The sequence below is a fragment of the Lipotes vexillifer genome, unplaced genomic scaffold (genome assembly GCF_000442215.2).
Source record: "Lipotes vexillifer unplaced genomic scaffold, Lipotes_vexillifer_v1.1 scaffold232, whole genome shotgun sequence".
In the NCBI taxonomy this organism is placed as follows: domain Eukaryota; kingdom Metazoa; phylum Chordata; class Mammalia; order Artiodactyla; family Lipotidae; genus Lipotes; species Lipotes vexillifer.
The window spans coordinates 1,780,522-1,793,354 of record NW_006793997.1 but is presented as its reverse complement, the minus strand read 5'-3'; the positions used below and the strand labels follow the sequence as shown (position 1 = coordinate 1,793,354).

The 12,833-nt window shown below is 46.6% G+C and overlaps 1 protein-coding gene across 1 annotated transcript in view; it reads left to right on the top strand.

The window, feature by feature from the left end:
- XYLT1 (xylosyltransferase 1) overlaps positions 1–12,833 on the top strand; it is a 195,924-nt gene that overhangs the window by 162,929 nt on the left and 20,162 nt on the right. Inside the window, exons 6-8 of the mRNA XM_007466967.1 lie at positions 3,724–3,940; positions 7,737–7,913; positions 12,432–12,694. Coding sequence (XP_007467029.1) covers positions 3,724–3,940; positions 7,737–7,913; positions 12,432–12,694 — 657 coding nt within the window. The remainder of the gene's footprint in view (positions 1–3,723; positions 3,941–7,736; positions 7,914–12,431; positions 12,695–12,833) is intronic.

Below are 12,833 nucleotides of genomic sequence, written 5' to 3'. Positions count from 1 at the left end.
AGGGAAAGAATAGGGCCAGGGACGCTGGACACGTGGGTCTTCTGGTCGGCTTCTGCCCTTGTTTGTATCCTCAGAAAAGTCGTCAGCCTTCTCTGGGCTCCCATGCATCGTCTAATGCTTGCCCCACACCTCTTCCTGAGTATAACAGAGGGACTTAGAGAATGTCGCAGCTGGAAAGTACCCTAGAGATTACCTAACCCAGTGTTATTATGACTGGTGGTCTGTGGGCTGGATTCAGCCTAGGGATATGTCTTATTTAGCCAGAAATGCTTTTTTTAAGGGATTTGAGTGCTTTTCAGAAAATGCAGTCTCTACGTCTTTGCTAACTCCACCTACCCTGTTATCTTATACTAAGCCCCCCTCACAAACTTATACTATTTGTCTGACCCCTGTAGACATTTAATTTTATAACCTAGACCTAGCCCAACTTTGTCAGTTTCCCATGGGGGAAACTGAGTCAAGGTCATCATTTTCCAAATTCACCCAGCTGGTTAATGGTAGAGCCACACTGCAATGTAGAGGAAAAGCACATTTTAGCAGAATTAAGTCCGTTCACCACCAGCATCATTGTTGTCACCATTCTTATTACACTAGCATCAGTTTGGTTAAGAATTAAATATATTACACCATCGTGCTCAGTGAGTGACCTACGTCAAGAAGCAGGTCCTCTATTTATGCAGAAGAAAGTGCTAGGGATGTGGGTTTATTAGTGAGGTTTCAGGCAGTTCCCTTTGGTGGATTTGTGGGAGGCCCAATGGGAGAGATTCTTTGTAGAATTCAGCATGACCAACAGGGTGGGACTGTCTTCAGCTTCTATGCCCTGACGTCTGGTCATCACCATAGACCTTTCCTGAGCAGATGCCTTGCACTCTTCCAGGACCTGTAAGGTAGGCAGAAAGGAGGAAGCCAAGATCAGTTCTAGTGAGCACGGCATCTACCTCGGAGGAGACAGGTAACTCTGATGTGAAGACAGAGATGAGGTCTGCCATGGAGGCACAAAGACCTCTAGACACACAATGGGGGATGCAGCCTGCTCTAGTGGAAGAGGTAGCATTAATGTGCCACAGGCATGGCTACCTGCCCTATCTGGAGCCTAAGAACATTTGCATTCATCACAGTAATGATAAAGGTGAAATCATTCAGGAATGTATTAGTCAGGACATTTTCAATTGCAAGTCACAGAATCCCATCTTAAAATGCCTTACACACTTTACTGACAAGTCTGGGGGTGAATCAGGTATAGCAAGATCCAGGGTCTCAAGCAAAGTCATCAAGGCCTTGTCTGTCTGTCTCTCCCCATCCCTTACTTCCTCCCTCCCTCCCTCCCATTCTCCGTCTCTCTTTTTTTGTCTTCTCTTCTATGTTACCTTCATGATCAGACAACCTCTATACTCATGGTGACAAGATGGCTGTCAGCAGCCCTCAGCTTACATTCTTCCAGAAAAAAATCCCCTAGAAAAGCCCTCCTTCCTAGTATTTCCAGCAAAACTCCAGAACCTAGTCTCAGACTCAGCTTGAGGTGCTTGCTCATCCATGAAGCAATTATGGCAGCCAAGCAGGTGGAATACTCTGATTGACCAGGCTGAGTCGTGTTCCCACCCATGGTGCTGGGGGTGAGGCAAGCCAAGTGAACTGAGAGCTGAGGGTGAGCAACTGTCCAAAATAAAATCAAGTTGTGGTTCCCAGACAATGGATGCTGGGCAGACAGAAACAAGGGAATGAAGCCCCGTTATTTGCTACAATGTGGAGGAACCCTGAAAACACGAAGCTAAGCAGAAGAGACTACAACTTGTGTGATTCTGTCTATAAGAAATATCCAAAATAGGTAAATCCATAGATGGATTGCCAGGGACTGGAGGGAAGGGGGAATGGGAAGTAACTGCTGATGAGGATGGGAGTCTCCTTTGGGGGTGACAAAATATTTTGAAACTAGAGATGACGATTGCACAACATTGTGAATGAACGAATGCCATTGAATTGTATGCTTTAAGATGGTTGATTTTATGTTGTATGAGCTGGAGGGGCAGCAAGATCCCTGGGTGGGGAGACCTGTAGACTGTAAACTCCCAACGAGATAACCAGCTCCTGAGGAGCAGGAACCATCCTCACTTCTCCTTGCCTCCCACCAAGGCCAGCACATGCCTGGCACATAGTAGGTGCAAAGTTAATGCTAACCTGCAAATGAACTGAGAGTTTTGGCCAGAGAGCTTGGCCCTAGTTCTGTCTACCCTCCCAACACACCCACCTTACCAACTCTTTGACCTTTGATTTCTGCATCTACAAATTAGGAAATGCCAATTCCACCCTGCCTGGCTTGCAGAATCCCGAGAGAGAGAGAGAGAGACAGAGAGAGAGAGAGAGACAGAGAGAGAGAGAGAGACAGAGAGAGAGAGAGAGACAGAGAGTGTGTGTGTGTGTGTATGTGTCCTAGAGCAGGAGTTATTAATCTGAGGTTCATGGATAGAATTCAGGGGTCTGTGACTTTGAATAGGAAGAAAATGATCTTAATTTTCACTAAACTCTAACTGAAATCTAGCTAAATGTAGGCAAAATGTAGGGTAACAAACCACCACAGTATTAGCAGTTACTGTTAGGAATCACATTTTTTTTTTTTTTGGCCATGCCACGTGACATATTGGAACTTAGTACCCTAACCAGGGATCGAACACATGCCCCCTGCATTGGAAGCTTGGAGTCTTAACCACTGAACCGCCAGGAAAGGCCCAGGAATCACGTATTTTCAAATCGCATTATAATTGATGCATCCACTTCTAAATGTCATATATGCTCACCTCTTCTTCAAAATTACAGTAGTTTTTAGACCTACTGCAAGACCTTGTGATTAAATGTGTTAAAAAGGAAACACATGTAATTATCATAAATGTGGTGTTTTAAAAAATATTTTGTAATACTTATTTTAATGTGTGAATCAAGAATCATGTGAATTACTATATCATCACTTTGGTGTTTTTGAAAATATTTTGTAACCCTGTGTATTTTTGTTGTATGCATTTAAGAGCGTTATTCTGCAATGGGATAAATTGGAAGTATGGGATTAACAGATACACACTGCTATATATAAAATAGATGAACAACAAGGATTTACTGTATAGCACAGGGAACTATATTCAATATCCTGTAATAAGCTATAAAGGAAAAGAATCTGAAATATATATATGTGTATATATATGTGTGTGTGTGTGTGTGTGTGTGTGTATATATATATACATGAATCACTTTGCTGTACACCTGAAACTAACACTATATTGTAAATCAACTATACTTAATTTACTAATTAATTTTTAAAAATAAATTTAAAAAAATAAAAGCATTATTCTGAGATGAGGGTCCATAGACTGTATTCACCAAACTGCCAAGGCACCCATGGCATGAAAAGGTGATTTCAAAAGTTCTCTAAAGAGGAAGCAGATGTAGCGGATGATCATTGCCATCTAATTGTGCTGGGTGGGCAAGTCTCCTAAGCTCTCTAAGCTTCTGTGTCCTCATCTGTAAAATGGGCATAATAATAGTACCTACCTCATAGGGTTATAGACACCAGCCTTGCTTGTGAAGATCAAGTGAAAAACTACACACAGAGCCCCTAGCTCAGTACCTAGCACACAGTATGTACTCAATAAATGCCTTTATTGCTGAGACTGTGCCATTTCATTTGGACTCTAGGTGGTGCTCTTTCAGGGCTAAGCACTACTTTGTCTTGCCCAGGTTCATCCGGAAACAGGGCCTGGACCGGCTCTTTCTGGAGTGTGATGCCCACATGTGGCGCCTGGGGGACCGGCGGATCCCAGAGGGCATTGCCGTGGATGGCGGCTCAGATTGGTTCCTGCTAAACCGGAAGTTTGTTGAGTACGTGACATTCTCCACAGACGATCTGGTGACCAAAATGAAGCAATTCTACTCCTACACCCTGCTTCCTGCAGAGGTAAGTATCCAGGAAACATCCTTGAGAAAGGTAGGGGTTGGCTGTAGCCTTTGGAGCAAAGTGGATGCTGAATTTTTGCTGAATTTTTGGCAAAGCCACGCAGGGTTCAATAAGTTGTCCTCCAAACATCCAGAGGAAGATGGGGAACTGTATTGGCTACCAGGGACCTTGCTGTCACAGCAGGGCCCCTGGTCCTCTCCAGTCTACATGGAGGTTGTATGGAGTAGATGCACAGTGCTGCCACCAGCAACCTAGACAACATCTTTAAAGATGTAAAGTAAAAAAGGCAGTTCTTCCTCAAGATACTTGGCTCCCATTGGTCGTAAAACCATCACCATATACTGATTTTGTTAGAACAAGGCACTTTATTGTCGTTTTTCAGAAAACTGTTATTTATATAAATAACAAAGCTCTCATACCTACAGTAGCAATGGTGCCCCCTAGAATTGTGCAGTGTGTAACCTGCACAACTGTATATGCTGGCTTTTTCAGGAAACACCCACATCAACTTTTGACAGATCCTCCACATTTACCAATCCTGTAATAACTTTTCAACACCAAGAATTCCTTTTCTAATTTTGAATAGTATTCTATCATTCCCTGACAGACAGTAGTTGTGGCCTCATCAGTCACAACAGAAATTCCAGTGATCCCAAAGCCAGGGCTTCTGTTGGGTTTGCACTAGCCCCCTGCATTGACAGTCACTGTGTCCAAATGCTTGGGACTCAGCATTTCCTGTCGGCTTTTGGAAGTATTTGAAAAGCTCTGGGAAGACTGTCACCACTTTTCAGACCTCAGGATGGGAAACTGTCTTAGTTCAGGGTGCTAAAACAAAATACAATAAAATGGATGTGCTTATTATAGTTTTGGAGGCTAGAAGTCCTTGATCAGTGTGCCAGCATGGTCAGGTGAGATCCCTCTTCTGGGTTGCAGGCTGACTACTGACAGTCCTTGCTGTGTCCTCACATGACAGAAGGGGTGAGGGTCCCCTTTATAAGGGCACTAATCCCATTCATGAGGACCCCACCCTCGATTTAATCACCTCCCAAAGGCACCACCTCCTCACACTGTCACATTGGGGGTTAGGATTTCAAACTATGAATTTTGGGGGGACACAAACATGCAGTCCATTTCAGAAGTCCTATTGTGTAAGATTGCAGGGTATTCTGAAACAGCCCCAGCCCCGTCTGGAAATGGGTAGGGACTCAGTGCTGAAGTGTTGCCCCTGACATGCCAGCAGCCTTCTTATCAGACCTGGACTGAGAGATTCTAGATTAGCTCCCTGACCTCCAGTTCACTTTCACCCTAATTTCCAACTCCAAAAAATTCCAGAGCTGGTTCTGTTTCTATTGAGCCTGCAACACCTCCCATGAATGGCCCACCATTCCTGGCTGTGCCCTATCTCTGGACCACGCAGATTGTGTGTTTCTAGGCCAGACAAGACAATGCAACTTATTTGATGGTTTCCACATCCCTCACCGACATCTGGGGCAAGGCCAAGCTCTGAGTAAGGCTGACTGCCCTCTTCAGTCCTGAGGGATGATGGGCTTGTCATCACTGGGCCAGGTTTTGCTATTCTGCACACGTTAAGTAATCAGCTTTTAATCCTATTTCAGTGAAAATCACCTTTTCTATCAATTCTGATAACCTCCTCATCCATTATCTTGCAGGGAATTTCTGTATCGTTACAAAAGGACACAGGGCAATCGATAATTGGGTACTTTCCCCCACTGCTTGATGGAGAATATGTGCCTCTGTGGGCTTGTAGACAATTGAAGCTTAAAATGCAGGTTCACAGGCATGTCATTTAACATCATAAGAAGGGCAGCTGGGGTGTGGATAGAGCCTCATTTTGTCCACTCACCCATTGAGAAGAGACTGTTTGGGGCTTTGGCTGTTTAATCAAGGTGCCCATCCCAATGCTGGTTCTCTCTGTCCCAACCATCCCCCACTTCCCAGCGCACACAGGCATCCCCGTTAGATCCCACCTCCTCCTTCCCAGCCTTTCTGTCCTGCCCTTCTCCCAGACCACCTCCAGGGGACCAGTTTAGAAGAAATCTGAAGGCTGTGCCATGAATTTTTTTTTTTTTTTAATCCAGATTATATTTTAATTATGAAAAGTTACATAAACACCATTTCTAAGTGAGAAAGACAACTTTTACAAGGCAGAATATAATTAAGTTTTTTTTTTTTTTAACATCTTTATTGGGGTATAATTGCTTTACAATGGTGTGTTAGTTTCTGCTTTATAACAGAGTGAGTCAGTTATACATATATATATGTTCCCATATCTCTTCCCTCTTTGTCTCCCTCCCTCCCACCCTCCCTATCCCACCCCTCCAGACAGCCACAAAGAACCGAGCCGGTTTCCCTGTGCCATGCGGCTGCTTCCCACTGGCTATCTACCTTACGTTTGTTAGTATATATATGTCCATGTCTCTCTCTCGCCCTAACACACCTCACCCTTCCCCCTCCCCATATCCTCAAGTCTGTTCTCCAGTAGGTCTCTGTCTTTATTCCTGTTTTACCCCTAGGTTCTTCATAACATTTTTTTTACATCATTAATCATTAGAGAAATGCAAATCAATATATGTGCCACATCTTCTTTATCCATTCATCCGACGGCCATCATCAAAAAATCTAGAAACAATAAATGCTGGAGAGGGTGTGGAGAAAAGGGAACACTCTTGCACTGCTGGTGGGAATGTGAATTGGTTCAGCCACTATGGAGAACAGTGTGCCATGAATTTGTAACAGGAAGACACGTGTTCCCCAACAGCTTTCCCTAGGAAGCAGAGAGCAGGGGAGAACATATCTGCCTGGTATCTGAGGTTGTTATAAAACAGTTGTCCAAATAGAAGTCAGTTTCTCTCTCTCTCTCTCTCTCTCTCTCTCTCTCTCTCTGTGTGGATGAATGGATAAAGAAGATGTGGCACATATATACAATGGAATATTACTCAGCCATAAAAAGAAACGAAATTGAGCTATTTGTAATGAGGTGGATAGATCTAGAGTCTGTCATACAGAGTGCACCCCCCACACACACACCGTCTCTCTCTCTTTCAGCAGCTCCAACTATGTGTCTCTTCTCTGGTCTCTCTTTTCACTCTCAACATTGCCTCTTTCTCAGATTCCTAGGAGAGGTTGACCAAGCCTCAGGAATAGGGGGAGATTACGGCGCCTGTTTCAGCACCACGGACAGTGGGAAGCCCAATGGGCCCCCACCTCCTCCCCTCCCAGTGTTGTAGTTGCTACTCGAGTGACTAGGGCAGGAGGGCATCCGTGATTCTGGCCTCCCTCTCCCAGGAGTGCAATTCCAGAGCTTCAGTCTTCGTTTTCAAGATATCTCAGACCTGAGTCTCTTTGGTTTCAGGTCTAACTATTTGCAAAATCAAGAGCCCTTTTGGCCCAGGGTTTTCTAGAAACTTGTCCCGGTGTTTTTCTCTGGTCCCCATGTGTTGACACACCCTAAGGGACTTTCTCTCTCTGCTGAGCGGACAGAGGATGTCCTGGGTGATAAGGGATGTCTTGAAATCAGTTTCTAGGCTGCTGGGGAGAGACATCTTAGAGAAACACTCAGAGCAGTAACTTCTAAGCAGCATTAAGCCACTCTGGACAAAAGCTCCAGGGTATCCTTGGTTGGCCTGGACTGGCACTGACCCCATTTGCAGAGAGAACAGCTGAGTCTCCAGCAGAGTCCCTTCACTGTCAGGTGGCCCTCGGGAAGGACGCCTCACCCCAGCCCACTCGAGGGAGGCTGGACGAGGTCTCAGGTTGGCCCCTCTCTGCCCCACAGTCCTTCTTCCACACGGTCCTGGAGAACAGTCCCCACTGCGACACCATGGTGGACAACAACCTGCGCATCACCAACTGGAACCGCAAGCTGGGCTGCAAGTGCCAGTACAAGCACATCGTGGACTGGTGCGGCTGCTCCCCCAACGACTTCAAGCCGCAGGACTTTCACCGCTTCCAGGTGAGCCGCGCCTTCCAGCCAGCGTCTGCAGGCATCCAAGGCAGCCCTGCAGGTCATTGGATCCTGCACTTTCCAACCCTGGTGTTTTTTTTTTTTTTCACGGTACGCGGGCCTCTCACTGTTGCGGCCTCTCCCGTTGCGGAGCAACGGAGGGTCCGGACGCGCAGGCTCAGCGGCCATGGCTCACGGGCCCAGCCGCTCCGCGGCATGTGGGATCTTCCCGGACCAGGGCACAAACCCGCGTCCCCTGCATCGGCAGGCGGACTCTCAACCACTGCGCCACCAGGGAAGCCACCCCCCAACCCTGGTTCTTGATGATAATCATAACAACATCAACAGTAGCCAACGTTTATTGATCACTAACACCATGCAAGGGATGTTCTAACCACTTTCCCTGTATTGACCCATTAACCCCACAACAGCCTTAGAAGATACATACATACATACATACATAGATTATTATTCCATTTTAGAGATAGGGAAAGTGAGGCAGAGAAAGTTGCAAGGTCACATAGCCCAACGTATCTGTTTCCAAAGGCCATACTTGTATCCATTTCTCTATACTGCCTTTCAATCAGAATCTCCTGAAATATTTGTTAAAAACATATTTCTGGGTACAAACTTGATTAGAGGGCAGAGTTTCTCAACCTCAGCACTCTTGACATTGTGGCTGGATAATTCTATATTGGGGTGAGGGGGCTGTAGGATGTTTAGCAGCTTCCCTGGCCTCTACCCACTAGCTGCCAGGAGCACCTCCCCCTGTTGTGATAACCAGGGACATCCCCAGATGCTACCTAATGTCCCCTGTGGGGATCCAGTAGCACCCTGCAGTTATGACAACCAAGAATGTCTTCAGATATCGCCAGCTGTCCACTGGTGGCAAACTCATCCCCATTTGAGAGCTTTTGATCTCCAGTGTGGTCCAGGAATTTTTATTTTTAATATATTACACTTTGAGAAATTCTGATGAGCAGACAAGTTTGTAAAACACCGTGCTCTGTGAACTTTAAAGGAGGAACAAAAAGAAACATTATTGCCTTCACAGGTATCTCTGCAAGGCCCATTGATTCATAGTTCTGGGGAGAGCAGAGACAGGAGGGTGGCCAGTGCCCCATCTGCTTCCTGTGAGCACCAAGGGTGCCTTGGACCCCAGACCTATTCGGGATGGCGACCTCTTTCCACTCCGTATGAGCACGCCTCCCACTCCCTTTAGGCCAGTACCCTGAGTTCTTCCTTCTCTCCCCCTCACCATGCCCAGCCTCAGCTGCCCAGAGCACAAACAGAAGGCTACAAATGGTTCAACAAGTCACTTTGAGGTCACTAGAGCCACCACGTGGAGATGATATGCTGTTTCCCAAACCACTAATGTGGGGGGGGGGCACAACAGTGCCAGGCTGGTAACCCAGTCCAAGGTGCCCCTGCTGCCTTGCTCTGGTACATAACGGAAATGTCCAGGGAGGACACGGACTGCCCCGTGAAGCTTCCACCCTCGTAGCCTGGTTCCTCGGAGTGTGGTCCACAGACCAGCAGCAACAGCATCACTAGGGAACTTGTTAGAAATGCAGAATCTCTGCTGCTCCTGACCTGCTGAGTCAGAATCTGCATCGTAACGAGACCCCCAAGCAACTAGGAGGCTATTCTGTTTGAGAAGCACGGGGTACGGGTCTGTTCTATCCCAGGCTGTGTGCCTGGTCCTCTGTGGGCGTTGGCTTCACCGGGTAGAAATCATCTCCATTGTGCAGGTGGGGAAACCAAGGCACAGAAGCAGGGACTTGCTTGTCCGTGGACATGCAGCTTGTGGAGTGGTAGGGTGGGAGGTCCCACACAGGTGTTTCCAGTTCCAGACCTGGGCTTTTTCCACCAGACCCCGCTGCCAGCCTGGTCTCATGCCTGGTTGGGAGCAGAATACACAGTAGGTTTCATCCCATCCTTCTTATTCCCTCAAGGTTCCCCCCTAACGTCTTTCGCCTGCGTAAGCAGTTGCTGCAATAAGTATTCTTTAGGTCTGTTTTTGGTGGCAGATTGAGAGCTACCCGGGGGCCTCCTCAAACCCATGTTAATTGAGGCATGAACTTGGGTGACATTTTAGTTCCATTGTCCGTGCAGAAAGGATCTGCTGAGCAGAAAGAGGGTGGCGAGGGGAATATTTGACCTATTCAAAAGAGAAAATAGAGAATTCCCACTTTCATAGAGGACCAGTCATCACCCTCATTGCAAAGGACCTTCATCATTTAGAGCAAGAAGCCGGGTGATTCTTGGGTGCACTGACCCTCTGGGGCCACTCCTGGGCACTGGCACTTGTATTCCAGTCCCAGCATCCTGGGGACATCGTGGTCTCTGATAAAGATGAGCTAACATAGAGACTGAGTTACATGCTCACAGCTTTTTAATTCGCAGTAAACAAAAATCAAGAATATCCCCCAACATCTAGACTCAAGAAACTGCTGCCTGCACGGAACTCTTGAGTTCTTGTTGAAAGAACTCCGAGGAAGAGAACTGTAAATATAGAAATGTGCCCTTTAGGAGCTCCAGCTATGATCAGAGAATCTCGGGAGGAGAAAGGAGGCTGCCCTGCCACTGAGTCTGGTTCTCTGCCTCCAGAAAACGAAGACTTGGAAGCCCCTGGTAGCAGGCTTAAGGGTGTAGTGATAATAGTCACATACTCATAGCTGCTAACACCGTGTGCCAGACTCTATGCTAAGTACGCATACTATTATACCCATTTTAAGGATGGGGAAACTGAGGCCCTGGATGACTTGCCCAAAGACACACAGCTTGAAAGATGCAGAATGGGGATTTGAACCTACGTGGTCTGGCTCTTTTCAGTGCTACTATAAGGGAACTGACCTGATCCCTTCACCACAGAGAAGGGGGTGAGGTTCCCAAGGGTCATGAAGCAGAGAGCAGATGGGATGTTCCAAATACTAACAAGGGTTTTTGTTATTGAGGCTTCGAGTTCCCCCAACTAGCAGTGTGATCCTAGGATGATGCAGAAGAAAGAGCTTGAGTTTTAGAGTCATCGGATCTGGGTTCAAATCTTACAACTGTGTGAGTTTGTACATATCACTTGCCCTCTTCGAGCTCAGTTTCCTCATCTGTAAAATGGGAATCGTAACACCTGCTTTGCAGAGTTACGAGGATTAGAGTTGGGAGGATTAGAGGTAATGACAAAGTGCAGTGCACTGTATATAGCGTGCGCTCAGGAGTTTTTATTGACATTATTGTTGCTATTAATCCACTGCAGTGAGAACAATCCTAGACCCAAATTAAGGTCAATAATTACACTAGATCATAGGCTCCTCAGAGGTCAGCAAACTACAGCCCCTGGGCTAAATCCAGCCCACTACATGTATTTGTAAATAACGTGCTTTTGGAGCACAGCCGCATGCCCATTCATTTACCTGTTTGCGGCTGCTTTCACACTATGACAGCAGAGTTGAGTAGTTGCAAAGCTGGAAATATTTATTGTCTGGCCTTTTGCTGAAAAGGTTCATTGATCTCTGCCCCAGACCATAGTTTTAGACCTGGTAGATAATAAGGGCTCAGTATTTTATTTCTCTAACCCTTGACGCTGTATCTGAATCCTGGCTCTGCCATTACCTTGCTGTGTGACCTTAGATAAGTAAGTCCCTTTCTTCTCTGGGACGCAGCCTCCTTGAAAATTTGGTTTACATAAATGGTTCTCAAACACTGCAGCATAATCACCTGGGAGGCTTTTTTTGGATACGGATTCCTAAATCTCATCTTCAGAGATGTTGATTCAGTAGGTCGGTGGGAAGGACTCCGCAATCTCCACAGGTGACTCTGATGTGCAGCCAGGTCAGGTGTCCTTCGCATTATCCTCAAACCCTAGTGAGCAAATGAATCACCTTCAAAGCCTGTTAAGAATACAGATTTCTAAGCCTCACTCCTGAAGATTCCAATCAGTAAATCCAGGATGTTCCTTGTGAGTCTGTAAGTCAGTTACAATGCCCAGGAGGCAATAGGGAATGGTAGGGACTGTGGTGAGCCAAAAACCCCATGCCCATCTAAAGGGACAGGTGCTATTCAGCTTTAACTACTTGTCACCATGTAGGAACATGGGGCCAGATCATTTCTGTTCAAAGGGAAACCAAAAGTTGCTCCTGTAAACGCTTCTACCTTTTAAATGTTGTCAGCTAATTCAATTTTAAAACATTCTTCTGGACAACTAAAATATATCCGTAAGCGGTATTAGACCTCCAGCTAAATGATTTCTGAGATCCATCCCAGCTATAAACGTCTAGGATATAATTTATTTCACAAATATTTCAGTGATGCTTACTACATGTCCATCATTGCTTTAAATGCTTTACAAATGTTAACTCATTCAATCCTAACACCCTTTTTACAGATGAGGAAACTGAGAACAAGAGAGGGCAGTAAATGTCAGAGCTGGGATGTGGATCCAGGCAGGCTGGCTACAGAGCCTGGCTCCTAAATACCCACCTACCCTCATCCCCACTTGCTGACATTGTTCTTTTTATTTCATGAGCGCAGCAGACAGCCCGGCCCACCTTCTTTGCCCGCAAGTTCGAAGCCGTGGTGAATCAGGAAATCATTGGGCAGCTGGACTATTACCTGTATGGGAACTACCCCGCGGGCACCCCGGGCCTCCGCGCGTACTGGGAGAATGTCTACGATGAGCCTGACGGCATCTACAGCCTGAGCGACGTGACACTGACCTTGTATCATTCCTTCTCCCGCCTGGGCCTCCGCCGGGCAGAGCTGTTGCTGCACGACGCCGGGGAGAACAGCTGCAGGTGAGCCAGGGAGCAGGGGGACCAGGGACGAGGGACCGTCCTTCTCTGTAGGGGCTGCGGCTCCACCCAAGCTTCTCCCTAAAATCATCCACGCAGACATCCCAGCGTTCAGAGCATTTCCTGTCTAAGCCTTCGTCAC